The 25,667-nt window shown below is 38.2% G+C and overlaps 1 protein-coding gene across 2 annotated transcripts in view; it reads left to right on the top strand.

The window, feature by feature from the left end:
* The first annotated feature begins 2,223 nt into the window (after positions 1–2,223).
* DNAJC13 (DnaJ heat shock protein family (Hsp40) member C13) overlaps positions 2,224–25,667 on the top strand; it is a 125,178-nt gene continuing 101,734 nt past the window's right edge. Inside the window, exons 1-2 of one of the 2 annotated variants that reach the window (XM_042902981.1) lie at positions 2,224–2,542; positions 21,470–21,550. In XM_042902981.1, coding sequence (XP_042758915.1) covers positions 21,483–21,550 — 68 coding nt within the window. In that variant the 5' untranslated portion in view covers positions 2,224–2,542; positions 21,470–21,482. The remainder of the gene's footprint in view (positions 2,543–21,469; positions 21,551–25,667) is intronic. The other variant, XM_042902982.1, reaches the window with a different exon arrangement.

The following is a 25,667-nucleotide window of genomic DNA, read 5'->3' as shown; positions in this document are numbered from 1 at the left end:
CCTTTCCTAACTAAATCTGATTTGTGTACACTATGAACGTGTTAGGAAAGCTAATGCAAATTTAAATTTTGAGTAAAAAGACAAATCCAGAAAGAGAAGTCTGAGGGGCCTGCCTTGTATTTGTCGCCCTTTTTAAAAAGAGTGTGTGTGGGGGGGCGGGGGGGTACGGATTTAACGGAAGAAAAGGGAAATAAGGGACAAGTCCTCCTGTCCTTCCTGACTCCTGTGTTTAGCTCTAGTGTTTTAAGGAGGACACTGACAAACTTGTACAAATCACATTAAGAGCAACCAAGGCAATTGTGAAAAGGCTTGAAACCACATCCTGTAAGCAGTAGCGGAAACCATGAGGAATACGGTTTCTGAAGATGGGAAGCTGTGGCTGGGGTAGTCAGTGATAAACAGAAGAGAGAGAGTGACATAGGTGATTAGCTGTATAGGCAAATACTTAAAGGAATGCCACACACAGGCAAAACAAAAAACCAAAATGCTCATGACAGAGAGGTCAAGTTGGCTGAATACAAATAAGATAGTTCCTAAACATTAAGAAAAATATCTTGGAAGGCAGGCGATTTTCCACTATTGGGGATGGGGGCATTGCAGTATGCCTAAGTCTTCTCCCAACTCTGAGAACCGATATTTGTCCCAAATATTGAACAGAGAGGCTGTGTGGAGGTTTACTATGTCACTGGCTTTGATGTTACAAGTTCTGTGACTGTATCTCTGCTTAACCTTTAGGAGTTAGGTCACCTTGGGCAAGTCTCTTGGACTGTCTTTGCTTCCTCTAAAAAATGAAAATAACACACTCCATACTGACTTCTGTAATTATTGGCAGGCTTTGCAACCTATAAAATGCCACATAAACCCGTTTCTGTTTCCATGGGATAAGACAAGAAGGCTCCTTAACTAAGCCCTCAAGTTTCTTTTTTCTTCTACCCTTCTACTCTGTTTAGGGTTCTGTCCACACCCAGCTATTCCTGACCCCACCCCTTAGATGCACCTTATCTTACTGCTGCAGTACAGGAAAGACTACTCTGAGCTTAAATGCAGTCTTTTTCTGCCCCAAGGTAGGGCAAAGGGTCAACAGAGTCAAGAAGCAAAACCTGTAAAAGTCACTGTCTACATTTTTCATCCTGCAATCACCATCTCTAAAAACAAGTCAACCGCTGAAAAAGACTCTGATAAATCAATTTCAGCATTGCTCTGCAGAATATTAAATCCTTCACCAGACACCTTTAACCCACATGAAATAATGTATCCATGCAAGTCACCCCCATTCATCTTTTGAAGTTTGCAGCAGCATAATTTGTTTTTGAACTGCGGTCTTTAGAGTTCAGGTCTGGGAGGGGAGACTGAAGTTCCTTTAACTTTTGCTCACAGGTGAACACACAATGTCCCTTCTTTCCTCTAACCTGACGCCCCGCCTCCAGCTCCCTTGTGTGCTCAGGGGAGAGGCTATTGAGGGCACTGACCATGGAGTCAGACTGCTACGGTTCAAATACCAAGTCCGTTACTGTGGGAAGGAGCCTTAATTTATCTGCAAAACAAGGACAATTCCTACTTCAGAGTTGAGGATTAACTAACGCAAATAAAACCCTTGACACGTGATCAGCCGACAATAAGTGGAGCTATCAGTATTATCTTCTCGGCCCTACCATCGACGGAAAGCCGGAGGCAACACCTAAGTTTTAGTCTTGGCGACCCCCCCAGACCAGCAAAAATTTAAGCCCTCAAACTGTCGTTCTGGAAGTTTTAATAGTGGTGAACCTGCTGACTCGCAATCCAGCCAAACCGCGTAGTAGGCTGACTCTTCGGATTGCCTCGTGGATATTCCACGGCACTTGAAGTCCAGCGCGAAGCTGCGGAAAGGATTTAAAACAGGACATCTGGGACTTAACAGCGTAAATATACGGACCGCACAACACCCGGCAGGACTCAGAGCCACACGCCGAAGGGCGTGACCTTAGGAGAACACGCCGGAGGGGCGTGGCTCTACCCGCGAGGGCGCGCGCGCTCCGGGGTGGGTGCTTCTCGGCACGCACCAAGGGGCGGATCCCCCTCACGCGCTGCGTGGACTCCGGATCCTACAGCTGGCCTCGTCACTTTGCGCATGTGTAACTTTTGGGGGGCGGGCGGGTCGTAGAACGCGGAATTTCTGGGAAAAGGGGGCGAATGGGATGGGGAGAGCCGAGAAATGCCTGCGGGAGGGCGGGACAGAAGGCGGAAGAGTTGAAATCAGCTGACCGGGTCTCGTGACAGCCTGGGCGGTGGCGACGCAGGCGTATTGGAGCACGGTCGCTGAAAGCCTGAGTGAAGATGGCGGCCTCCAGAGTGAGCCTCTGAGAGGCAGAGGGAGGAGGCGGAGGGGGCGGGGAGGCCGCGCCGCCGCGGCACCAGGAACCCGCGGCAGCGGAGCTACAGGGCCCCGACCGGGGAAAGGGGAAGTGGTGAGGCGGAGGAGGCCGGGGTGCACCTCATCTCACTCCGGACGCGGAGCCGGCGGCGGGAGGAGCTCGGGCTGGAGCCTCTCCAGCCTTCCGCGAAGGTAAACCGCTCTGGGCACCGGCCTCTGGGGGCTCTTTCTTACCCCCTTCTCACGCCACGGATACTTGAGGGGCCGAGGACAGGAAAAAGAGGGGTGGTGTCTTGGCCTTCAGCTGCTAAGGAAAGCAGATTACCCTCCCCCAAGGCTGCTGGTCTGGTTCCTCCCGTCGGATCCCCCGTGTCTAAGTGACAGTCTCCCAGGGTGCTGCCTTGTTCAACCCCACCACTCTTTTTTGGCTTGGTTTTTCGTTTTCTACCCACCGTGGCCCCCCAGATCCCCTCTGTACAGCCTTACCCCCACACACCCCTGACTCCCTTCTGGACTCCGCCCTCGGGATTCCCTTCCAGCCCTCTAGTCTGAACACTTTCTGCTGGATGCCGGCAACTCTCGTTTCCTGGGGTCGGCGACCCCCTTTTCCCCCCACGTCCGGTATAGACTTCTGGACTTTCTTTGCTTAGCTTTGTTTCGTTTTGTTAGGAGATGGGGAGCACCCGCGTTTTTTTTTTCTCCAGTCTCTCCTTTTTCCAAAATCAAGTTTATCCTCTAAGGTTTTTCCTTTTCCTGCAGGGAAGCTTATTTTCAGTGGTCTTTTCCTTCACTGCCGTGATTTTTGTCTTTGAATGTGGCCTTTGGATTAGGTGAAGTAGGACTGAAATGCTCAGTGAACTGGCAGTTGAACGCAGATTTGAGTACACTGAAGAGTGTCTTCCCTTAAACTGCGTTGTTGCAGGGTGTTCAGTTAACCACTCTTGTGTTGAGATTGTTTTATCAGTTGATGTCTTGAGATTGTATCCTTTATCAGTTGTTGGGGGGGACAGTAAAAAAATCTCCCCCTAATGTGGCCATGGTTTCCCAAAGTGATAATTTCCCTTCTCTGCTTTCCCTTTTACCCTGCCGTGATTCCCCTAAAAAAGGAGGGTCTCTCTACCTGATGTTTTTACGTTCTCTATTAAGGACTTTACACTATGTAGGGTTATTTTGAGCCTCTTGGAGTGTAATGTCTTCGGGGGAAAAATTCAGAATATTTCTTCAGGATCTACCCTAGTGATTGTCTTACTGTATTATTATTATTATTTTTTTACTTTATAGGGCTGATGTATTTCTAGGTTTGAAAATACTGTCTGCAGAGTTTGAGGAAATTACAGTGGTTAGGTTTTGTAGTATATTATCAGTACTCTCTGAGTCTATAGGGGTATGAAATAGGACTTGCCCTAAAAAAATTTATTTATGTATTTAGAAAACTGCTTGTGAGAAACTCCGTATCTGAAAAGGACTTGATTCGTGTTTCTTTGGTTTCTGGAAAGTGCTTTAGTGTTTAAACTGAATGTAGTATATAACCTAAAACCTTGTTAACATTTTAAATGTAATATGAAACAGTATTTAAACAGCTGTATCTCAAACTTGGCTTTTGCTGTTAATATTACAATGGGATATATGTCCTGTTTAGAAAATGTTACACTGTATTCCTAGCTTGAAAACAGGAAATAGAACATATTACGGGAGGAAAAGAGGAGTCAGAGGGTTATTAAGAGATAGGAATGTCAAGAACCTTAAGCTTATAGTCCGGTTCATGGAAAATACCAGCATTTCTATTCCACTGGGAGGCAATGGATATTCCTCTTTTTCTAAAGTGGCAGTAGTAAATAGTCTATAAAATATATGAACACTTTCAGTGCAAAAGTTAAGGAATGATGGGAAGCAGGAGTTATTTGTAAGAATTTAACTTTACCCACAAATAAATTGAAGCTGGTTGCTAAGTTGGATGTAACAATGCTGGCTTTATTAAATTTGTAGAAAGGTTGATAGTTGAATCTGGTTCTCAATAGATACTAAATTACAGTTGAAAAGAAAAGGACCTGTTTTAACTTAATTTGGCTCAGTTCCTTAACCAATTCTGTTTACACAGGTGATTTTGAGATTTCCATTGCACTTTTCCCCTGCTTCTCTGATTGAGGTACTTAAAATGAGTAAATTAGATGCAAGACTGTGCAGATAAACTGTAACAAAAATTTGGTTGCTAATAGTTTTAGGCCTAAATGTTGACTGTAATGTCTAGCAGGGGTTAAAGGGGAGGTGTTTTGAAAGAAATCCTTTAAGACAGTGTTTCTCAATTTCATTAAACCTAATAAAGGCCCCCTTTTTTATTCCAAATAATTTTTAACACCTGCTTTATTGTCCCAAGATAGTTTTTAAATAATACAGCCACCTCTGGCTTTGGTCCTGGGATAAAAAGAAGCTTTGCTCTCACTGTTGCACCAGAAAAGAATGGGACTAACTTTAAATTCATGACTTTTTTTTTTTTTTTTGGAAATCTGTTAAAAAACTGAGGTCACAGAGCAGACTACTAGCCCAGAATTTAAGGAGACAGAGTAGACTTGCTTTCAAATTCACCTTCATTGGACACAGCTGGGTATTGGCAAGAAGCGTTGAGCTGAAAGAGCTGACAAATTGATGAAAGCTGAGTATACCTTTTTCCACGCTTTTTCTCCACAAACTCACTGGGCATTCCTAGAAAAGATTGGAAAGAACCTTGGGGAATGTCTGTTGTTGGTGCTGACTTAGAGGAGGAAAATAGCAGTTCTCAGGAGGGGCACAAAACTCTGATTCTTTCTCTTTGCTTTTATGGAGCAAAAACCTTAATCTGTGGAGGGAAGGATATCTCTGCTGGCCTTGTTGGTGAGCATTCATTGAGCTGGGGGAAGACCAGAAAAGGGGAAAGAATCTTCTCAGGGAGGGGCACTGAGCTTAAAATTGCTGCCAGCGTGAATAAGATCATACCCCTGAGATCCAGAGATCTAGTGTATGCCTAAGACTGAACCTTAATTGAACCACAAAGACTATCTCCAACCCCCTACCATCATAAGAAGTTTTGAGTAACAAGTAAATGCAGAGTATTACTAGGTGAGGAACTAGATTATGCAAAGAGTACAGCACAAAGGATCAAATAGACATTGCTTTAGTAAACTGTCCCTCACCATGGGCACCAGCTATTCTGCACATTTGAAGCCTGTTGTACACTGAGAATAACCACAGCAACAGCACATCAAACCCAGCCTAACTTCTAAACAGATCACAAACACTGCACTAAAGACCTAGCAAAGACAAGCCCATTTTCAGTTACCAAATTTATTTGCCTCAGTCTCTCTTGTTCTGTACATGTTCAGCTTCCAACCAAAAATTACGAGGCATGCTAAATGGACAAATTTTTTTCTCAAGAGAAAGCAATTACCAGAAGTACACTTAGATTAACGTAGATGCTATTATCTGATAGGCAGTGTAAAATAACTATAATGTTAAATGTTGAACAGAAAAGTGGACAGTGTGCAAGATGAGATGGGTGGTTTCACCAGATAGAAACTATAAGAAAGAATCAAAAGAAATACTAGAAGTATTAATACACAGTAAAGAAATGAAGAATGCTTTGGGGCTTATCAGAATTGACATAGCCAAGGAAGGAGTCTGTAAACTTACAGATGATAGAAGAAATTACCCAACTGAAACATGAAGTTAAAAAAAAAAACACCCAAGAGCTTGGGGATAGTATCGAACATTTTAATATATAATGACTGAAATCACAGAAGAAGAGAGAACAGAGCAGAAGAAATACTGAAATGTTTGAGGAAATAATAGAAAATTTTCCAAAATTAATGTCAGACATCAAACCACAGATCCGGAATCTTAGAGAACACCAAGAAAAATACCCATGCCCCCCAAAAACTCAAAATACACCTTGACATCATATTTAAATTGATGTAAACAAAGGAGAAAGAAAATCTTGAAGGTAGCCAAAGAGAGACCTGTACAGAGAAACAAAGAGTTAAAGTAGAGAGACCATGCAATCAAAAAGACAATTGAGTGACAACTTTAAAGTACTGGAAGAAAAAAAGCAAAAATATTTTTCAACAATGAAGACAAAATACATTCTGAAACAAAAGCCAAGAGGACTCAAAGTGTAATCTTTCCATTTACATGATAGTTGCATTCCTAGAAAATTATACTCATATTAAACTCTGCAAAATGTACTTTGTGATTTATATTTAATACAGAATTAAAATTGGCATTAGTTATAAGTAGGTTTTTATGGATGTGAATGCCCACTTGGATATTTGAAAGTCAACTAAGGGTAGTTCTTCAACCCATAGGACTGTCTTATACATTGAGGAGTATCTAGCTCCATTCACTGAATCATAGTACCATAGTTCCCCCATCCCCCTTTATTCACTTTTCACAGTTTGAATTACTCAAGGTCAATAGCAGTCCAGAATCAGATGATCCTCCTGATGTCAGAAGGTCAGTAATAGCTAATGCTATGTTACAGTGCCTGTGTCATTCCCCTCATGTAATCTCATCACATAGGTATTTTATCTCAAATCAGGAGGAGACTGACAGTACAGTAAGATATTTTGAGGGACCATAGTCCCATAACTTATTGCAGCACGTTGTTATAATTGTTCTGTCTTATTATTATTGTTGTTAATCTGTTACTGTGCCTAACTTCTAAATTAAACTTTATTATAGGTAAATATGTATAAAGACATAGTCAATATAGGATTGGATACTATGTAGTTTCAGGCATCTACTAGGGGTCTTGGAACACATTTCCTATGGGTAAGGGGCAGGGGGACTACTGTAGTGTTTCTAATCATAGTGTCTCATGGGGCAGCATCCTGCCCCAACCATTACTGTAAAATCGTAGTCAGTAGTTTTCAATACATTTTTCTGCTTCAGCAGTTTTCACATGCTCAGCACATGCCAGTCAGTAACATCTCTTGCAGTATGGAATGATTCCTAATTGTGGATACTCCTTTGAGAGTCAGTGATTTAGGGATATTTTTGTAGTAAGTAACTTAAGCCAGCATGGTTGTGATCATCTTTGCTAACTTAGACACAGTTACATTTGCAAAGTACAGTTAAGTATGGTTCACTAAGATGTTTATCAATAAAGATAAACATAATTTGCTAGTAGCTCTTTTCACATGCTCCTAACTTTATTCAACAGCCTGCATATTTGACTTTTACTTGTATTTTTATGGACTGCTTATAAAGAAGAGTGATCTCTAAAACAACAAAGTTAATTCATTGGGATTTTATAGTTGAAGCATTATAAGTTGCCCTTAGAAGTGACCACACTGCCTAAGCAGTGTTCACATATTTAGCACATGGCCGTTGGTAATATCTCTGTGCAGTTGATGAGTAAAAATGTGATACATATTTTTTAAATTTGAGAGAGAGAACGAACATGAGTACCTGTAGGCACCAGCAGGGGAGGGGATAGAGAGAGAAGGAGAGAATCCTAAGCAGGCTTTGCACTGTTAGCACGGAGCCTGATGTGGAGCTCACAATCATAGACCGTGAGATCATGACCTGAGCTGAAATCAAGAGTCGACTACTTAACGAACTGAGCCACCCATGTACCCCAAAATTTGATATTTTGATGAACAGATCAAAAATAAAATCCCAAAGCAATCTAAAATAATTACTTATATGTTTTGATTTTGTCAAGAATAGTTGCCAGAACACAATGGAAGGATTGATAAGGTTATGAATATAGGAGATTCCCCCTAATATTTCATAAATCCTATATTATAATATTTACATTTTTTTACATGTTTTTCAGACATGTATTCCTTAGTCATCTAGTGCTAGGAAGTTTTTCTCTCCCTCAAACTTCTACTTGAGATGCAGAATGTATTTTGGATGTTTATCAAATCTTAGAGTAGTTAAAGCCATTCCCTCGCCCCCAGCCTTAGATCTGCTGGGTTTAATTTTAAAAGTGGAATTTTCCTTTTTTTTTTTTTTTTTTTTCTTTTTTTTAGTTCACTGATAGATTTGGGAGTGTTCTGTAAAATGTGAAGAACTATGGGAGAGTTAGGAATACTAGGGAAATTTCAGAAAGAGCTAAAGGAAGACCTAAATGTTGTTGCTATTTTGTGTTAGGTGAAAGGGAAATTACAGCAGCCTAAATGTGTCTTTTTTTTTTTTTTAAGTTTGTATATTTATTTTGTGAGGGGGGAGAGCACAAGCAGGAATGGGGCAGAGGGAATCCCAAGCAGGCTCTGCACTGTCAGTGCAGAGCCCAATGCAAGGCTCAATTTCACCAACCGAGAGATCATGACCTGAGCCACCCAGGTGCCCCAACTCCTTGTCTTTTAATAGTGTATTTGCATATTAGGATGCTTACTATTAAACTTCCTCTAAGATGTATTTGTAATATGCTTAGGTAATTAAACCCCTATTATGCATTTACTGTAGTGATAGAAAAAACAGCAACAAGTTAAACATGGCAATTGAAAGTCTCTTTTACCCATTAGGGTCTACTTAGTGTAACAGCAAGATTATTAAGTACCTGTTTGTGAGCTGAAGAAGAGCTTATTGAACTAGTATGTTTTGTTCTTGCAAAAGCCAGGTTAGCTTCAAAGATAGAAATTATGTCTAAAAATTTTCAAGAATGTGTACAAACTAAAAATATGTAAATGATCAGTGACATTGATTTCACAGTATTTGTTTAAGTGGACATGTTTGCAGTTTTTAGGTGAATATTCAGGGCATTTTTTAAGTTTTGGAAAGGAGAGTCATAATCATGTGTCTTTCTTGGAAAAAAACTTTTTTTTGTTACAACAGATAGAGGTCTGTTTTGTGAAAAGTAAGAATTATTCCCTCAGATGAAATCAGCATACATGTGATTAAAATATAGAGAGCATTTTTTTTCAGTGTTTGATTTATATTGAATAGGAAAGGCCAACAAAATTAACTGCTGTGATATTTATGCTTGCCCTTCCCCTGATTAAGATAATATTAAAAGTGTTCTTTTAGATTTAGGGTTTGCTTTTGAGTTTCCCTTGCCCTTTTATTTCATGAATATATGTCTGGTTTCTAATTGGAAAGGAATGGGTTTTTTTTAAAAATGGGTAGGTGGGGGCGCCTGGGTGGCTCGGTCGGTTAAGCGTCCGACTTCGGCTCAGGTCATGATCTCACGGTCCGTGGGTTCGAGCCCTGCGTCGGGCTCTGTGCTGACAGCTCAGAGCCTGGAGCCTGTTTCAGATTCTGTGTCTCCCTCTCTCTCTGACCCTCCCCCGTTCATGCTCTGTCTCTCTCTGTCTCAAAAATAAACGTTAAAAAAAAAAATTTTTTTTTAAATGGGTAGGTGGATCTTAGATTATTTTAGAAGTATTTAAAAGCTCGTTTTGATACATCAGTGCAAAGGTTTCAGTATTGTAACTTTGGGGCAATTATTTGGAGATCTGTTGGTCAGCTGAAATTTGATAATACCACTGGCTTTCTTTGCTAACCACATTTATCTCTGGAGTTAGTGGGTTCTTCAAGTTTAGAAAGCTGAGGTAGGATGTATTCAAACCTTATTTTGTGATCTGTTTAATAAAGATCCCTATACAGTAGGTATTATATAAGTTACATTTACTGCTTTGTTGTTTATTTACAAGGAAATGCTTTTACTTATACTTGTGTTCTATATTAAAACATGAAGCTGAAAATTAAAGATTAAAGTTCATATCTGTTTTCCCCCATACACAGAACATTCTAAGACAATCTAGTTGTAGCTTTTTAATCTGGGTAAAAATTAACATTCTGTTAACTATATTTTGTGCTTGCTTTGGCAGCACATCTACTAAAATTGGAATGTTAAATATATTTTTACCTTTTTTTGAAACTGAACTAGCCACTCATATTTTGAAATCAGTTACAAATAAAACTAGGCCTTTAAGAAGCTAGTATTAAGGGGTTCTCTTTTTGGTTATTACTCAAGATTATTAGCTTTTGCCTTAGCAGTGGTTCTCCTTCTCCCTGCATTTTTAATAGGATATAGCTGTATGAGGAAATATTAAGTTGATAAATTAGTTCCTATCATATGACTATATACCATATTTTCTGGTGTAGTGTTACAATGTAGCAGAAAAATATTTCTCTTATAGGAGAATTTGGTCAGAAAATAAAGGTAAATGCAGTTTCCCTCCCCAAATAAATTTTTCATCTATAGCCAGGTTGAAAGAACTTTACATATTCATATACTCATCTCCCAAGATTTTCACATTAACATTACTGTACTTTATCATATTTCTATCCATCTTATTTTTTAATGCATTTCAAACAAACTCGTGTTTTTAATTCATTACTTGAAAGCAGAGTTAATTCTTCATTTTACAGACTGGAAGTGGAAAAATTAGTATCTTGCCAGTTCTCTCCCAAGTTGTAATTGCGTAAAAATTACTCTGTTGGTCATGCAAAATGTGTGCGCTTTAAAGGCAGATTAAAGCCATTTCCTTAATTTATTCACTAGTGTATCACATAAGAATCCCCAACTTAACAATAGTTTGACCTAAAATTTTTCAACTTTATGATGGTGTGAAAGTGGTATACATTCAGTTGAAATGATACTTTGAATTTTGGTACTTTCTTCAGGCTAGCACTATGTGGTAGCATACTCTCATGATGCTGGGCAGTGGCAGTGAGCCACAGCTCCCAGTCAGCCACACAGTCACAGGGTGAACAACTGATACGCTTACAACCATTTTGTTCTTCACTTTCAGTATGGTATTCAATAAATTACATTGAGATATTCAACACTTAATATAAAATAGGTTTTGTATTAGATGATTTTGCCCAACTGTAGGCTAATACAAGTGTTCTGAGTACATGTAAGGTAGGCTAGGCTAAGCTATGATGTTCGGTAAGTTAGCTGTATTAAATGCATTTTCAGCACATTATGGGCTTATCAGGATGTAACTCCATATGAAGTCAAGGCACAACTATTTTTCTGAGTATACTCATACATGTCTGGCTAAATGAAGTCTCTGTTTTTACTTAAGACTTGCACATAACGTTTAATTTTGCTATGTGTGCAAATTCTTTTGCTTCTAGCTTGGCTGTAATCTGTCTGCTTGGGTGCTGTGGTATCCAGGCGGTTTAACCTGCTCTTTGTTCTTAGTATCAATTTGATGTAGGCTCCTGCTCAGTGTAGACTGTCAGATCCTGTGGTTTTGTGTCACAGTTGTATCTTCTGAAAGATCTTATTTTATTCATAAATGATCTTAAATGGATTGCCAGTTTTTGCTGCCAGTAATAAATTAGAGAATGTTAAGAACATTAAATGTTGTTGGAAAGCATGAAGCAAGGGAACTCATGAATAGGGTGAATCTAGCCAAAATGCCCGTGTTGTCCTGAATTTGACTTTTTAACCCCTGGAAGAACACTTCTCTCAAAATAACAAAATGCAAAGTTGCAAAAAAGCTCTGTTGGTGGTGTAATATTAAGATTTGGAATGAAAACAGGTGAAGCCAACTTGCAAACATTGGAGCCGCTTCCAATGTGATTAAGTTACAAAGGAAATGGAAGCTTGTGTTTTCTCATCAAAAAAAGGGTAGGTCTTTAAGAATTTGAAGAGGGACACTATTGCAGGAATGAAGGAGATGAAATTTAAGCAATAATTGGTTTGAACAATATATTCTTGCTAACTTGAGTAGCATCTCAGCAACTGGCAGGGTAGCAAGTGCTGATGATGCAGCTGCTACCAAGATCTCATCTAACAATTTTTTACATGTTCTTAGTTGGATACCTCAATGCTATTTAGAGAATGTGCCTATAAGTGACTGTTACTGCTATTACCTGGTTGATGCTTGAGGGACTTGATATTAGAAATGTTGCAGATTTTGGGGGGCTTGGGTGATTCAGTCAGTTAAGCATCTGGCTTTGGCTCAGGTCATGATCTCACCTTTTGTGAGTTTGAGCCTGCATCTGGCTCTCTTCTCAGCACAGAGTCCACTTCTGATCTTCGGTCGCCCTCTCTCTGTCCCTCCCATGCACGCTCTGTCTCTCAAAAGTAAATAAACAAAAATTGTTGCAGATTTTCATGACTATTAATGGGAATTATGGTTGCTTATGAGTTTTTGCCTGTGAGCAATAATTTTAGAACCACTTTTAGAGCTTATTAAAGAATCTGTAAATATTAATGGAGAAATATGTAAATATTAAATGCAGCATAAATTATTTTTAGGGAGTGAAGTTCTTTTTTCCAAAAGTTTCTTAAATCATAGTTAACTTGTAAGTATCAAACATAAATTTATTTTTTTTAAGTTTTTATTCATTTTGAGTGATGGTGGGGGGAGGGAAGGGGAGGGGTAGAGGAGAGAGGGACAGAGAATCCCCAACAGGCTCTGTAGGGAATCTGATGCGGGACTCGAACCCATGAACCCATGAGATCATGACCTGAGCTGAAATCAAGAGTTGGTTAAGTGTCGGACTTCGGCTTGGGTCACGATTTCGTGGTTTGTGAGTTCGAGCCTCGCAGTAGGCTCTCTGCTGTCAGTGTAGAGCCTGCTTTGGATCCTCTTGTCTCCCTATCTCTCTGCCCTTCCCCTACATGTGTGCGCTCTCTCTTTCTCTTTCTCTCTCTCTCTAAAAATAAATATTTAAAAAATAGTTTAAAAATAAAAATATTATGTTGGTTTCATCTAAAATTTCTAACCGATGAAATTCCAAATGTCTAAGAAGGAGGGGGTATTTATAATGTAGTAAGTATCATTGACTTGCAAAATGGTAGTATTTTATAGGACTAAAGTTGCAATAAAGAAAAGCTAAATGTTAGGTTATAGTTGGCTTACGTAATTTTTAAAAATTTCATCTATCGTGGGGTGCCTGTCTCAGTTAAGTGTTGACTTCAGCTCATGTCATGATCTTTTGGTTGGTGGGTTCGAGCCCACCCACCTCCCATCTGTGTCTCCCTCTCTCTCTGCCCCTCCCCTGCTCATACCCTGTCTCTCAAAAATAAATTTTTAAAAAAAGTAAAAAAAAAAAAAAATTCATCTATCATGATTATCTGGACCTGTAATATATTTTTTTCTTTTTTAAAAACCCTTTTAAGTAAGATAAATTGGAAGAGTAAAATAACAATGGATAATAAAATGACACCCTCATATTCCATCCAGATTAAGAAATATATATTCCTTAAAAAAACTTTTTTTTTTTTTAAATTTGAGAACGAGAGCATGTGTGCACATGTGCAAATGGGGGAGGGACAGAAGGAGAGAGAATCTTATGCAGGCTCAGTGCTGAGGCCCACAAAGGGCTCCATCCCATCTCCCTGGGATCATGACTTGAGCCAAAGTCAAGAGTCAGATGCTCAACTGACTGAGCCACTCAGGTGTCCCTGTTGCTGTAGTTAATTTTGAATGGGCGGGTGAATACTAATTGATTAAGACAGTAAAACACTGTACTTTTGAAAATAACAATTCCAACTGATATTTGTTGGTAATACACATTAAATAGTACAAGGATTGAAATTAATAGAGAAAAGACTTAGGATCAAGTAATTTAATAACACCTTAAGAGATACAGGACCCTGGAAGCCTGAAAGAGAGAGAATTCTAGAAAGATAAATATTTCATATCTAGTACAGTACTATTTATTATTTAAAGTACAGTAATAACTATTATGATTGCAGTTAATATTTTTGAGTGCTTATACTGAGCCAGCCATCACATTCTCCCCTTTATTTGAGTTATCTAATTTAGTCTGCACTAAAGCTCTTTGTTAACGATGCTTTTCTCTCCCTTTCATAGATGAACCTTGATTCCGAGAAGTTAGGAAGCTTTTTTCAAAGTTCTGCAGCCTGTAAATGGCAGTTATTACTAATATGTCTTTAGCCATAAGCAGTATTTTAAAAATTCACCACCCTTACTTACCTTGGTGATAGATTAAGTATTAAAACTAGTGTGTATACAGGGGTGCCTGGGTGGCTCAGTCAGTTAAACCTTCAGCTTTTTGGCTCAGGTCATGATCTTGCAGCTAGTTGGCTCGAGTCCCCTGTCAGGCTCTGTGCTGGCAGCTCAGAGCCTGGAGCCTGCTTCTGATTCTGTGTCTCCCTTTCTTTCTGCCCCACCCCTGCTCGGTGCGCACAGTGCACACTCTATCTCTCTCAAAAATAAATATTAAAAAACATTAAAAAAAAAAACTAGTGTGTATATTAATGTAGCTTGTGCTAGCCATTAGTTATGTTGATTGTGGTCTGGTATCTGTGCTACAGGGAAGTATTTGAAGGTTGTGTTACCAGATTAAATCATCACTTGAACACTACTTGGAAGACCCCAAGACTTGCACTCACTCATTTTCTAGTGGTTCTCTTGAAGGTGTTCCAAGTCTCACTTTGAATGATACATAATACAGAATTTCTTATCCCGTTTCTTCTGCATTTTCCTGATATTTGTGTATTGCCATTGTCTACTAATGAGTTATCTGTGTGTCTAGAAGTATTCTCATGGTCTGAAAGAGTGCTGTTTCCAGACCAGTTGCCTTCATTAGATGAAATGACTGTGTCACAAATTGATTGAGGCTTTATGGAGAATATAAAATAGATTGACTTGAAAATTTGGAGATTAATATTATGCTGTTGGAAAGTAGGTCCTAGCCTCAGATCTCATTAATCTGGCTATATATTTTTTTAATGTTTATTTATTTGAGAGAGAGAGAGAGAGAGAGAGAGAGAGCGAGCCAGAGAGAAGGAGACACAGAATCCGAAGCAGGCTCCAGGCTCTGAGCTGTCAGCACAGAGCCCAACACGGGGCTCAAACCAAGAACCATGAGAATATGACCTGAGCTGAAGTCAGACGCCCAACCGGCTGAGCCACCCAGGTGCCCCTAATCTGGCTATTTTAAAAGTTCAGTGTTCGTTAAAAGAATATTTTTGAGCTCCTTAAAGACTATCGTGGAATCATATATTGGTAGCAGATTTCTGTTATCTTATGTTCGTCTTGAACCCTTTGTTTAAAAAGTTTTTTTAAAGCTTATCTATAGGCAGAAATTTTTGAAAGTTTATTTTTAGATGGTAGAGTATTTCAGCCTTGGAGCCTTCCTTTTTCTTTTATTTATTTTGTCCTGTGTTGAGTATGGTAGTTTGTTTTATTGTTTGAAATTGTGTGAAGATAATAATTGGAACTCGTTCTAAGTTAATCCTGGAATGTGCTGTCAAATGATAAATCTGTAGTTACATGGTCAGAATGAATTTATTTTGATTTCCTAAACTTGAGGGAAGGTATTATTATTGAGGTTAAATACATGGAGTGTAGAGTTAAGCAGATTGAGTCCAAAGTCTGGCCTAACTACTTATTTACTTACCAGCTGTGTGACCTTGGGGAAGTGATATAAATTCTCTAACTCAGTTTTCTTGTCAATAAAATGGGGATCATCCTACCTGTACCATGGTAGAGGACAAAATGAGGTAGATAAATGCATAGGGCCTGGCTCACTAAAGCATAAGGAATACGCAGTAAACCCAGGTTTTGCATAATTTCAGGACGTGTTCTAAATCTTTTTATTAGGGTCACCATGCCTCCCCAATTTCAGTATAATCTTTACTAAGGGCTCAAAAAAGCATTATCCTGATTTCCATTATGAGGCTATGCAGACACTAGTAATAAATAGCATTGAATTATTCCATTATTTCTGGGGTTGACTTGGCTACTTAGGTGAGTGTCTCCTCCCTCTCTTACCTCTCAGATATACCTCTGCCTATATATATATATTTAACATGGCTAAAGCAAGCTTTTTAGAGTAATTATCTTTTATAAAGGGCACTTCATTTTACTAGCCTTTTTTGGTGGTTGTTACTCAGGATTAAAGCAGTTATCACTTACTGCTTCCTAAAATATTAGAGATAATGGTCCGGTGTGCTGATTTTGGCCATAGGAACTTCTGACGTCCAGAGAGATGAGTACTTTTAAAATCTTACATTGTATTTTTCTGTCAGCATAGTTACCTACATCAGTATTTCTTCTGTCAGGTCAGGTGATCAATAGTTTAAAATTTTCTTAAATTTTATCGTGGTAAGAACACTTAACATGAGATCTGTCCTCATAACAGGTTTCTAAGTGTATGGTACTGTATTGTTAACTGTAGGCACCATGCTGTACAGCAGATCTCTAGAATTTAATCATCTCGCATAACTGAAACTTTATACCTGTTGATTAGCACCTCCCCATTTCTCCCACACTCCATTTCCTGGTTGTGTCTAAGAATTTGACTAGTTTAGATAACTCATGATACTGCGTGGAGTCATGCAGTATTTGTCCTGCTGTGACTGACTTCACTTAGCATAATGTCCCCCAGAATTCACTCATGTCATATATTGCAGGATTTCCTTCTTTTTCAAGGCTGAATAATATCCCATTGTTTGTGTATGCCACATTTTCTTAATCCATTCACCTGTTGATAGACTTGAGGTTGTTTCCACATCTTGGCTTTTACAAGTAATGCTACAATGAACATGGGAGTGTTGGCTCTTCAAGATGCTAATTTTAATTTCAGTTCTTTTGGATAAATACCTGGAAGTTTGAATCATGGATCCTTTGGTAGTTCTGTTTTTAATTTTTTAGAAACTTCCATACTATTTTTCATACTGCCTACACCATTTTACATTTCCACCAACAGTGTATAAAAGTTCAGTTTCTTTACATCCTTGCTGAAATTGTCTTTGGAGTTTGTTCTGATAATAGCCATTGTAACAGGTGTGAGTTTAAATCTCATGCTTTTGAGTTGCATTTCTCTGATAGTGACATTGAACATCTTTTCATATACCTGTTGGCCATTTGTATATCTTCCAGTAGTTTACTTTTAATATGTTAGGTCTTCTCTCCCTTTTTCCTTTTATCTATCCTAACCTAAGAACTCTCTGGATTGAGTTGGCTACTTAGGTATCTCATCACTTTCATCACTATCAAGTTCATATGTCTCCAGAAAGTTGTAGGTAAACCTTCTTGATGTAAACTTGTTTTAATTCCTCTCCTAAAAGATCTGTTTGAGTTACATATTCCCCCCAAGTCAGCAATACTTATGAAATCATTCTTAAGGTTTTTTTGTTGCTTGTTTTTTTTTTTTTTTTTTCTGGGTTATGCTCTGAGTTTTTTTGGCGGGGGGGCTGTCATTTTTTTTTTTATTAAATTAAAAATTTTTATGTTTTTATTTATTTTTGAGAGACAGAGCACGAGTGGGGGAGGCACAGAGAGAGAGACATACACAGAATTCAAAGCAGGCTCTAGGCTCTAGGCTCCAGGCTCCAGGCCCCAAGCTGTCAGCACAGAGCCCCACGTGAGGCTCAAACTCATGAGCCATGAGATCATGACTTGAGCCAAAGTTGGGTGCTCAACTTACTGAGCCACCTAGGCGCCCTTTCATTAAAATTTTTTTAGTGTTTATTTTTGAGAGAGAAAGAAAGAATGGGGGAGGGGCAGAGAGTGAGGGAGACACAGAATCCGAAGCAGGCTCCAGGCTTGAGGCTCCAAGCTGTCAGCACAGAGCCCGATGCAAGGTTCGAATTCACAAATCATGAGATCTTGACTTGAGCCAAAGTTGGATGCTTAACCAACTGAGCCACCCAGGCATTGGGGGTTATCATTTTAAAGTCTATTATTTTTCTCTCACTTCCATTTTAAATTTAAAGTCCCTTAATGATATCAGTCACCCTTCACTCAAATACATTTTCTTTTGCCACTTTTCCTAAGGTAGGCCCTTGGTACAGAGTCTGACATTCAGATATCTTAACTTATGACTCTAGGAATCCAAACTCCACTCTTTAATATCAGCCATCATCTTTTTTGTCTTCTTTATTTCCTTATTCCAGTCTTCAGTCGTAGTATATAAGGGAAAGAGAATATCTCTAGACCTGTATTTTTCACTATTTTGGCACTTTATCGGAGATCCTATCTGAGTTTCTTTTCATCAGTATCATTTACTGCAAATGATTTAGAAGGCTGAGGAAATGTTTGCTGGTTTACTAAGTCTTCGTTGGCTGTTTCATCCCAGATACACGATGCAGGAAAAAACCAACAAAACACACCAACTGTCAGGACTATATTTAGCTGTCTCCATACACACTAGTAGGAAGATGTCAGTTGACTGTAATTTCCTCTCTGGTAACAGTAAAGGTTTCCCTAACCTTGCTGTTACTTGTGATTCTCTGATTCCTCAGAGCATGAGTTGATGCTTTTGCAGGTTTGGCAAAACTTTATTTAGGAGTACTTGTTAGAACATCAACTTGAAATGGATATCAGAGTTTCCCACGGGGTTGCTGTATGTCATTCATTCACTCAAATACTTAATGAGAACCTGTTTTGTGTCAGGCACTCTTATAGGCTCTGAGGTTTTTATATATATATACATATATATATGTATATACACACACACACACATATATATACATATATACACACACACATATGTGTGTGTGTGTATATATGTGTGTGTGTGTGTGTGTGTGTGTATAATGAGCTTAACACACAAAAACGCTTCTGTCTGGATATGGTAGCAGGATTAAATAATAAATTTAATAAGTTGCATATTAGACTATTAAAGTTGCCATAGAGGAAAAATGAACAGGAATCAGAAGGATTTAAAGTGTGAAATGAGGAGAATGATTATAATTTATAACAGGATGGTTAGGGTAGGCTTTATTATAGAATTGACATCTGGGGCGCCTGGGTGGCTCAGTCAGTTGAGCATCCGACTCTTGATTTCAATTCTGGTCATGATCCTCATGGTCATGAGATAGAGCCCTGCGCTGGGTGTGGAGCTTGCTTGAGATTTTTCTCTCTCTCTCTCCCTTCCTCTCCTTCTGCCCCTGCCCTGCTTGCAGGCAGGTGTGCACACCCTCTCTCTCTCTTAAAAAAAAAAAACAAACAAACAAAACTGACATTAGCACACAGATTTGAAGGAGGTGTGAGCCATATAGGTATCTAGAGGCAGAGTGTCCTACATAGAATGTAGAGGACCTTGCCAGTTTGCTAATACAAAAGCAAGTAGTAGGAATGAAGAAAGCAGTTTCAAAATAGAGGTGTCTTTTAAAATGTTTTTGCCCTGCAGGTATATGTACTCAAGAGAAATAACTGTTCATACAAATGTTCATAGCAGCATGATTCATAATAGTCAAAAAGTAGAAACAACACAACTGTCCATCAACTGATGAATAAACAAAATGTGGTATATCTCTACAATAGAAGGAAACTAATCCATGCCAGAATGTGGATGAACTTTGAAAATGTCATGCTAGATGAAAGAAGGCAGTCACAGAGACTGCATTTTGTATGGTTACATTTATATGAGATGTTTAAAATAGGCAAAGTCATAGTGACAAAAGGTAGATTAGTGGTTGCCAGGTGCTGGGAGTGAGTGGAAATGAGGAGTGACTGCTAACTGCTAACAGGGTTTCTTTTTGGGGTGATAAAAATGTTCTAAAAACAGCCTTGGTTGTAGAACTCTGAATATACTAAAAACCCCTGACTTGTACACTTAAAAAGGGTGAGTTTTATGGTGTGTGAATTGTATCTCAAAAAGCTATTGCAAAAATGTTTTTGAATGAAAACGGTTTTGTTAAAATTATGAAAATAATACTTGCTGATTAAAAAAAACAAAACATTAGACCAGTGTATAAAGATATAAAGGGAGTTGAAGTGAACCATGATTCTAATGATTCAGTGTGCATTGACACTTTGGTATGTATCCAGTATTTTTAATTTTTTTTAAAAAATGCATTTCTAATTAAAGGTAAGGAGAGATAGTCAAGTCACAAAAGATGAAATAAATGACCATATTCATTTTTTTTTAAAGTTTATTTATTTATTTTGAGAAAGAGCAAGCAGAGGGGAGCAGAGAGAGAGGGAGGGCGAATCCTACAGGCTCCCCACTGTCAGCTCAGAGCCCGACATGGAGCTCAAACCCACAAACTGAGATCATGACCAGAGCCAAAATCAAGAGCCAGACGCTTAACTGACCTGACCAAGCCATCGAGGTGCCTGACCATGTTCATTTTTAACTTTTATGCAGTATGAAGCAAATTATGTAGCATTTTCAAAATTTATCAGCCTTTCATTAGTTAACAATTCTACCGACTTATCCTGTACAATTAGCTAAATTTAAATTTTCTCATGAAATAAGTAGAGTCTGGATTTTATATACTTCTGGGTTATAGTCAATAAACTAATTTTTAAATATTGCATGTAACATGGTCCCTGTGCATATGGCTGGTAGGAAGCTATTACCGTGTGGTTTATCACACAAGTTTGAGAGTCCTGAACTATTTGGTCTATGTAACTCTTCAGCCAGAGGAGTCCACACACCGAATTGCTATAAAAGTTTCTAAACCCTTAACTGTCAGTTTCTGTACTTGGCTTGATGTTTGCAGTTACACTTTGAGTAGCATTGTTATACTATATTCATACAATGGAATAGCATGTAGACTTTAAAAATTTTAATTCCATAGAAGAAGGTTAATATTGTGTGAAAACAGGCTTAAGCAGTACAATTGACAATCACAATTTTGTTTAAAAAACCCTATTCTAATTAGAAGAAGGGAGGCTAGGATGATTAGCTTTGGATGCTAGGATTTACTTTGTGAGCACTTTAGGTTTTTTTTTTTTTTTTTGTTTTTACTATGGACATGGATAACTTCTTTAATGAAAATGTTATTTTTAACTAAAATCGTATTTAGAGTGGGTCTCCTTTAAAGTGACAATGATAGCAGAATGGCTGGCACTTAGCTCAGCAAAAACTTTTTGGAATTGATTGGACACCTGGCAAACATTTTTAGGTGCTTGTATTGTGCCAAGGCATTGTTTGGTAATGTGAGATTTAAAGATTCATTTACTTTAACATTTTTTATTAGATTCTCTATTCTTGGATGTTGAGGGCAATTTTTGTCCTTAAGAAACCAAGTGTAGTGGAGGGGAGCAGACAGTCACAATATGGTGTGCTAAAGTGTGTGACAGAGAGGGGAACAGACCAGTACCTGTCCCTTTAAACCTTATGGACTTGTAGAATAAGTTGTGCCTTAAAATTAGTACTATATGGCAGGCTTTGACAGTATGGTATGTGAGATTCAGGAAAAACTCGAGGGATAACCGTACTAAATTCAGCCATATTTTTATCTTCTAGGTTTCAGCACAAAATGAACATGATTAGGGAAAATAAGGATTTGGCATGTTTCTACACAACAAAACATTCATGGAGAGGAAAGTAAGTATTTCTGTTGGTTTTATTTTTCGGTGCATCTATGAAGTATCATTTTAAACATAACTTTCAATATCTTGAGTAGTACCACACAGCTCAGTTATGCCATTTAGTCCTTCTCTTCTGAAAAATATATGTGCATATTTTAAATGCAAATGCTACACTTAGAATACATTATTGTTCTTTTTTTCTCTTGACATATCTGGTTTTCTGCTTCTGTGTTGGGAAGAAGTTGTTAAGAATTAAAAGTACCAGTTAAAAGGAAAACAGACCATCTATCTACCTCCTTAGATGCTGTCAGTTAATTATATGGTAGTGGCAGAGTATTAGCTTCACAACTTTATAGCCTGTGTGTGATCGCTCTGTTTTCATGTCCATTTGACTGTCAAGGGAGAATATGCTAGTAGTGCTTTTTGTAACCTTTCTTTAGGCCTATAATGAATTTTGAAAATTGGATTTGATCTTACCTTTTCCTTGAGAGGCAGTGACATTTTTTAGTAGCTTGCCTGGTCAAACCAAGATGTTGATGTTTCTGTTTCTTTTTTGTGAAAATGAGTGGTAATTCCTACCCCTCACATTGCTGTAAAGATTAAATGAAGTGACATGGAGGGTGTGAAGGTTTTAAAATTATGACTTAAATAAATTGAGTATTCAGTGAATGGCACCTGTTGACCATCACCAAAAAAGTTTCCTCTCTAGTCCTTTTAAGTAGTAATAAGTATAATGAGTGTCCCACACTGTGACGAATAAGTGACCACGTTATTTCAAATCAGGCCTCAGATAAAACGTGCCATGTTCACAAAGCCAATACCCTTAGTTCTTTTTCTGAACTTTTCATTTTTTAGGTAATGTAGTAACTTAGAGTGGTGCAACATGTGATTCTGTAGTGTTTCTGGTTTGCATTAGCAAACTGACTAATTTTGAAAGATTAGAATGTTTAATTTTGTTTCCTTTTAGTAATTCAATTGTAGGAACTCCTAAATTAGGGAGCATAACGGTTACACTTGTAGAATATCTGTCTTGAAATTTTCTCTTCATTTAATTTCATTGAGCAAAGGTAGAAAATTGAGATATCCAAGGTAGTGTGAGTCTCTTTAATGCTTTGAATTAGCCCTAAAAAAATTGTATATTGGGATGATTTTATTTTTTCCTCAAGTGGTAGATTGCTCTGGTCATCATAATATAACTTCTATTTTTAATACAATTATACCATACTGATGTATTCTAAAGAACAAGCTTACTGTAATACTTCTTGCTTTGCTTGTCAGTAAATGTGATCATCTGGAAAAAACTTTTTTTGATGTTCTAGGAAAGTTGTGACTAAGACTTAAGATATTTTTTTTTCTTTTGTAATAATTTGGAGAACTGTTTATGTGTTGTCAGTACATTTCCTTGCTTCCATCATTGACACCTTGAAACTTTGTTTTTATAACAGTTTTATTAAGATATAATTTACATAACATAAAATTCAGCTTTTTAAAGTGTACCCATTCAGGGGTACCTGGGTGGCTCAGTCGGTTAAGCGTCAGGTCATGATCTCATGGTTTGTGGGATCTCTCTCTCTCCCCTTCTCTCCCTCTCCCTCTCCCTCTCCCTCTCCCTCTCCCTCTCCCTCTCCCTCTCCCTCTCCCTCTCCCTCTCCCTCTCCCTCTGTCCCTCCCTCTGTGCTCTCTGTGTGCTCTCATTCTCTCTCTCTCTCTCTCTCTCAAAAATAAATACTTAATAAAAATAAAGTGTACCACTCCATGGTTTTTAGTATATTTAATAGAGTTGTGAACCATCACCACTAACCATTTTTAGAACACTTTCATCCCCTCCCCAAAAATCTTCTGTAATAATTAGCAGTTGCTCCTCTTTTCCCATCTTTCCAGCATCTGGCAGCCACTAATCTACTTTCTGTCATAGGATTTGCTTATTTGGCATATGTTACATGAATAGCATCATAAATTATGTGGTCTTTTGTGACTCTCTTCTTTCACTTAGCATAATATTTTCTTTTGTTTTTCACTTAGCATAATATTTTCAAGGTTCATCCATATTGTAACTTGTGTGAGTAGTTCATTCCTTTTTTTTTTGTGCCAATTGTATGGATTTATCACATTTTGTTTATCCATTCATCAGTTGATAGACATTTGTTTTGTTTCTACTTTTTTACTGTTATGGATAATGCTGCTATAAATGTTTATGTGTAACCTTATGGGTGAATGTGTATTTCCTGTTCTCTTGGGTACATACCTAGGAGTGGAATTGGTGTTGTATGGAGTTATATGGAGTTATATGGTAATTCTGTATTTAACTTTTTGAGGAACGGCCAAGCTTTTCCAAAGTGGCTGAAACATTTTACAATTTTATCAGTGTATAAGGAATCCAGTTTCTCCACTTCCTCACTGACATTCGTCATTGTCTTTTTTTTATTTTAGCAATCCTAATGGAGAACTGGTGTCTTGTTGTGGTTTTATTTTTTTAATTTACTTTTTAAGGTTTTTAATTTTTATTTTAGAGGAAAGCGTGTGTGCATGCATGCATGTGCACAAAGGAGGAGTAGAGGAGGGGGAAAGAGAAAATCTTAAGCAGGCTCCATGCTTAGCATGGAACCTGACACAGGGCTTGATCCCCTGACCCTGGGATCATGATCTGAGCCAAAATCAAGAGTCTCAGATGCTCAACCAACTGAGCCACCCAGGCGCCCCTCTTGTTAGGGTTTTAATTTGCATTTCCCTGATGACTAAAGTATTGAATACCTTTTTTGCATGTTTGTTGGCCATTTGTATATCTTTCATAAGATGTCTTTTCAAATCATTTACCCATTTTAATTGGGTTATAAATGCTCATTATATGTTCTGAATACAAGTTGCTATCAGATACATGACTTGCAGGTATTTTCTCTCATTTTGTGGGTTGTCTTTTCACTTTCTTGATAGTCATCCACTGAAGCACAGTGTTTTGATTTTGATGAGATCCAGTTCATCTTTTTCTTTTGCTGTTTGTGCTTTTGTTGTCCTAAGAAGCCATTATTTAACCCATGTCTCAAAGACATATCCTATATCCTAAGAATTTTATAGCATTGATTTTGGGTTAATTTTTGTATATAATGTGAAAAAGGGATCCAACTTCATTCTTTTGCATGTAGATATCCAGTTGTCCCAGCATCATTTGTTGAAGAGATTATTCTTTCCTCATTGAATTGTTTTGGCACTCTTGTCAAAAATAATTGGCCATAAATGTAAAGGTTTATTTATGAATTGCCAGTTTTGTTCTGTTAATCTATATGCTTGTCCTTATGCCAACACTATACTGTCTTGATTACCGTGGCTTTGTATTAAATTTTAAAACTAGGAAGTTTCAGGTCCCAATTTTTTTCACTTACAACATTTGGCTATTCTGGGTCTCTTGCATTTCCATATGAATTTTAGAGTCAGCTAGTCAGTTTTACAAAAAAGGCAGCTGTAAGCAGTAAAGATGAATAAATATTTTTCCTTTTTTATTTTTTATTATTTTTTTTTAATGTTTATTTATTTTTGAGACAGAGAGAGACAGAGCATGAATGGGGGAGGGTCAGAGAGAGGGAGACACAGAATCTGAAACAGGCTCCAGGCTCTGAGCTGTCAGCACAGAGCCTGACGCGGGACTCGAACTCACGGACTACGAGATCGTGACCTGAGCCGAAGTCGGCCGCTCAACCGACTGAGCCACCCAGGCGCCCCTTTTCTTTCTTAAGATATGCCTAAATTACCATCTTTACTTCTTAACATATTTCCCTTGTTCCCGTTTCATGTTACCTTTGTAATAGTTTTCATGTGTTTCATTTTGCAGCCACTACTCATGTTGTTACCACTTCAGGTCTGTTCACTCAGTATAGTCTTCCTGGCTAGCAAAGTAACCTTTTCTCCTACACTTGTCATTTTCCCACTTGGAAAGTACATAATTCTATGCTTGCTCTGGAAGGAGCAGGAAGAGGGAGTAGCTTTCAGGAGTAAAAAGCACTTTCATGAAAGAGCAAAGTTTCCTTTTTGGCCTAAGCACATCATTTCCGATAGGAAGGAAGATACATATGTTTCAGTTAAAGCAGAAGTGCGGTTTCACTTTGGGAAACTTGAGGGTGATATTCAGAATATGGTTCTTT

Source organism: Panthera leo, chromosome C2 (genome assembly GCF_018350215.1).
Source record: "Panthera leo isolate Ple1 chromosome C2, P.leo_Ple1_pat1.1, whole genome shotgun sequence".
Taxonomy (NCBI): domain Eukaryota; kingdom Metazoa; phylum Chordata; class Mammalia; order Carnivora; family Felidae; genus Panthera; species Panthera leo.
Note: the sequence above shows the minus strand (reverse complement) of the source record. Positions and strands in the feature narration are given on the sequence as shown.